General features: G+C 53.6%; 1 protein-coding gene across 1 annotated transcript; it reads left to right on the top strand.

The window, feature by feature from the left end:
- Positions 1–1,815: 1,815 nt before the first annotated feature.
- Positions 1,816–2,061, top strand: PtA15_2A159 (uncharacterized protein; the record flags this gene model as incomplete). Its single annotated transcript, XM_053166150.1, has 1 exon — positions 1,816–2,061. The coding sequence occupies one exon, from the start codon at positions 1,816–1,818 to the stop codon at positions 2,059–2,061; it is 246 nt and encodes an 81-aa protein (XP_053017401.1).
- Positions 2,062–3,677: the final 1,616 nt, after the last annotated feature.

Raw genomic sequence — 3,677 nt, 5'->3', positions numbered from 1 at the left:
ATAAGCACCACCAGAGGCACTGCGCTCAATCATTGCTCCTTCCGCAATGCAGTTGGGTCGGCTTCACGTGTCTCCCAAACCCAAGCACCGCTGCCAATAATGCTGTGGGTGCGCATTGATAGGGTCATGTGGGGCCGTCAGAGTTATACAGAGATCAGCTGAAGCACCAACAATCGGTGGCGGGGTTGTGATATGTGCTTGTGACTTGTCCACGCCAGCCGGCATCTGATGCACACCATGACGCTCGGCCGAACGTCAGGGTGGACAAATGCCAAATGATCAGCCGGGCCTGATGTCTCAACCATGTGGCAGATCAAGCCTACCAAGGCCCCACCCCAATGAGGTTTCAGGCGTGCCTGAATCATCTCGACACCCAAGTTGTGCTATTCTCCGCGTACCGAAGGATCCAACTGCAGGACCCACTGTCAACGCCTGCCCAGGGAGCTCATTCACCACTTCAAGATCTATCCACCTGCTGACCCAAGCCGTCGCCACGCTGCCAAGGTGTCACACTACGGATAATCTAGGCAACTATGTTGTCCACTGTGACGTTTGGTAGAACATCTGGAAGACTGAGCATGCAGCACCGAGTGCTACATACATGCTCAGTCCTCCCCCTACATTTACCCTGCCACAGCACAGATCCGGCCGCGCTGCCCTTGAACCAAGTCACGTCCTCACCCCGCAATATCATTGCCCTGATCAAGGATCTCTGATCCCTGGCCTATCACCGGGAGGAGCCACATTGTGCACGCTGAGCATGGGGGTGGGAACGGATCTCCCATGCTCAGCGTGCGTCACGCTTGCCCAATTACATATCATCATGTGCAAATAAGGGAAGCCATCATCAGCAGCGGGGTATTCGGTCACCCAAAGCCAACATTCTTGTAGATCTTCTCAAAGGGAGAAGTTGAAAGTGACCCCACACAGCTCCCATACAATTGGGGACCCACAAAGGACAAGTGCCCCCTTCTTCTGTCGCCCATAAATACCGGGTTCTCCTGACCCTGCCCTTGCTCTTTTGCCCACTCATTGTCCTCCGCTTTCCTCACATTCCGCCACTCTCAAACCCATTCTTCCTCTTCAGATTTAATCCACACCCACCAACATGAGTGATCGCCCTCCATCAAACCCGTCCGACCAGTCTACACCCACCCCTCCTACCAGTGATTGGCTGTCTGCCACTCCACCTCCCATTAAGTCAAATCTCAGCCATTCCTGCTTGTCCTGCCGTGCCAAAGCTGATTTGGCGTTGCATCAGCTGAACAGGACCTCCGTCAGAACTATCCGGGGCTTCCGACCGCCCCACCTTCATTCTCCCAGTTTGCCCTTCAGAACCTCCCGTCGGTATCCTCCGCCTCCCTTGAACCTCAAGAATCCATTCTGTCAACCGAGATCCAGGAGATTACCGCGGATGAGTTTGATCGCAGCATTGGAGCTGCCGAGCAACAAGCTCTAGCAATCCTTGCCCTCAAGTTACCCCGTAGCTGCAAACGCAAAGCTCAAGATCTAGCATTTTCCATCAGACGGAGCAGACAAAGTGGGTCGTCCTGTATCCTCATGATCCACCAATTCAATGCCTTGCAACTCACCACCCACCTTCTCCCTACAGAATGGGAACAAACCGGCATTGTCCCCGATGACGAGGATATCAGAATTGCCCAACCCACCAGCCCCTCAACCACAGCGGTTTCAATGGGGAAGCCATTCCACAAGCGGCCACCCATCAAACGAGGACCAAAGGAGAAATTGGTTAAGGTGGTCAATCTCCTTGACAAGACCCCAGCATCGGCCAGCACTTCCCTAGCGCCAATCATGACTCTTCAGACAACCCTAGCCAGCCTCCCACCTACCAACTCGCTGGACAAGGACCAATTCTCCTGGGAAGACGTGGTCCCCGCCGGCGCTGAGCCATCCTTTCGGGCAGCCCTTGGCAACCAGCAGCCCAACGCCGTTGCCGACAAAACTAGCCAAAATCTACGTCTTGCCAGACCTGACAACGACCCATCTCAAGTCACACTGCCCGGTGGTGCGCAACCAGACGCTTCCACACACCCTTGATTGAGCGATCCCACCGCCGAGGGATCAACTACTTCCGAACACGGTTTGGCCCCCCAGCAATCCCTATCCCCCGCGCCTCACAAAGACGCTACAGCGAATCAGACATCCGGGGAGCCTCAATCCCTCCCGCTTCCTACGGCTGAGCATGGCCCCACTCCTGCTGCTAGTGGTCCCTCGAATTCGACCACAACTCATACTGATCAGCGTCCAACTGAATCATCCGAACAGACCGCCACCTCTCCACTTCCTCACCTCACGATCATTAAGTCTGACCAGATCCGAGCACAAGTGGTTTCTATCACTCAGGAGTGGGCTGGATCGAAACCGTCCTGGTCCAAGTATGTGGCCACTTGGAATTCTCTCTCCCATTTGCTTGAAAACTGCGCCCAGGGTCTGCACAATCCACCTCTGGCCGCTCCCTCCTTCCAATTGGGACGCATCTCCTGCTCCTATTCCTCTTGGATCCAGACAATAACATCTCTGGGTGAGTTTGACTGCTGGTCGATGGTGCGACTTGATTTACAACAGCTGACAGTCTCCTTCTACCTCAGCCGATGAATTCCTCAGCCCCTCTCATCAGGAGCAGTGGTATTGCCCGGATTTGCTCGACTTCCCACTGCTAACTGAGTTCGGCAATAAGAACAATGACCTCGCGCCTGGCTCCTTCATTCCCCCTTTCAAAAGAACTCAACACCCGGAGTCCACTCTTGTCCGTTGCTTGTACCGATTGCACTACCCCCCCCAATACGTCACCGCTGAATGGGCCAAGGTTGTCGCCGCCTCCGTTGAACTGATGGCTGATATTTTTTTCATCCCGCCACCAATCAACTCCCAACCAATGGACAATCACGTCACAAGGGGCGTCGAAGCACTTTGTTACCTCGACACTTTGAAAAACTCATCATCCACCTTCGACCCGCCCTCAGATCAGAGCGACCGTTCTCTTCAGCCCAACCAGCGCATGCACTCCGTCAATCTCCTTCATGACTTCCGCAACGTTATCATAGATGTTCTGATGGCCTATATCATAATGCAAACGCACTCCCTGAGCGAGGCTCCCTTGACGGCAGCGCAAAAGAAGGCAAACACCCGTGCCAATCAAGCTTCCACCAACAACTCAGACAAACAACTCTCTCCTACCGAGCCGGATCCATCGGCTCTGACTCAGTTCCCCAAAGCAGCAGTCCAAAAGCTCCAAAAGTATCAGAAGAAGCAGAACTTCCAGCCCCTTGTTTACTTCATCCTTGCTGGAGTTCGCGGACTCTTCATTACATCACGGGATCATCGCATAGCTGGAGTGTTGACGTGCATGTCATTCATTCAGGCAATCTCTATCATCAAGCAGCACTCTTCAACGTCACACACCTGCAAAGAAACCATTTGGCGTAGCCTTTCTGCACTTCTGGTCAAGATGCTCGCTCCTGTCTTCCAGTCTCCGGACAAGCTTTGCTCTCTTGCCTCGGTCCAAGTCCCCACCCGATACCAGCTTGCCCAGGCAATAACTACCGACTTCCTTAATCATTGGAATACGTTGAAACCTCCCTTTCTTATGCCACACACCCCCCATCAAATTACACGTAAATAAACCTATGTTGTTAACTAGAACTTGCGAGTGC

This window comes from Puccinia triticina, chromosome 2A (genome assembly GCF_026914185.1).
Source record: "Puccinia triticina chromosome 2A, complete sequence".
Taxonomy (NCBI): Eukaryota; Fungi; Basidiomycota; class Pucciniomycetes; order Pucciniales; family Pucciniaceae; genus Puccinia; species Puccinia triticina.
The sequence above is the reverse complement of the archived record's forward strand: the minus strand, read 5'-3'. Positions and strand labels throughout refer to the sequence as shown.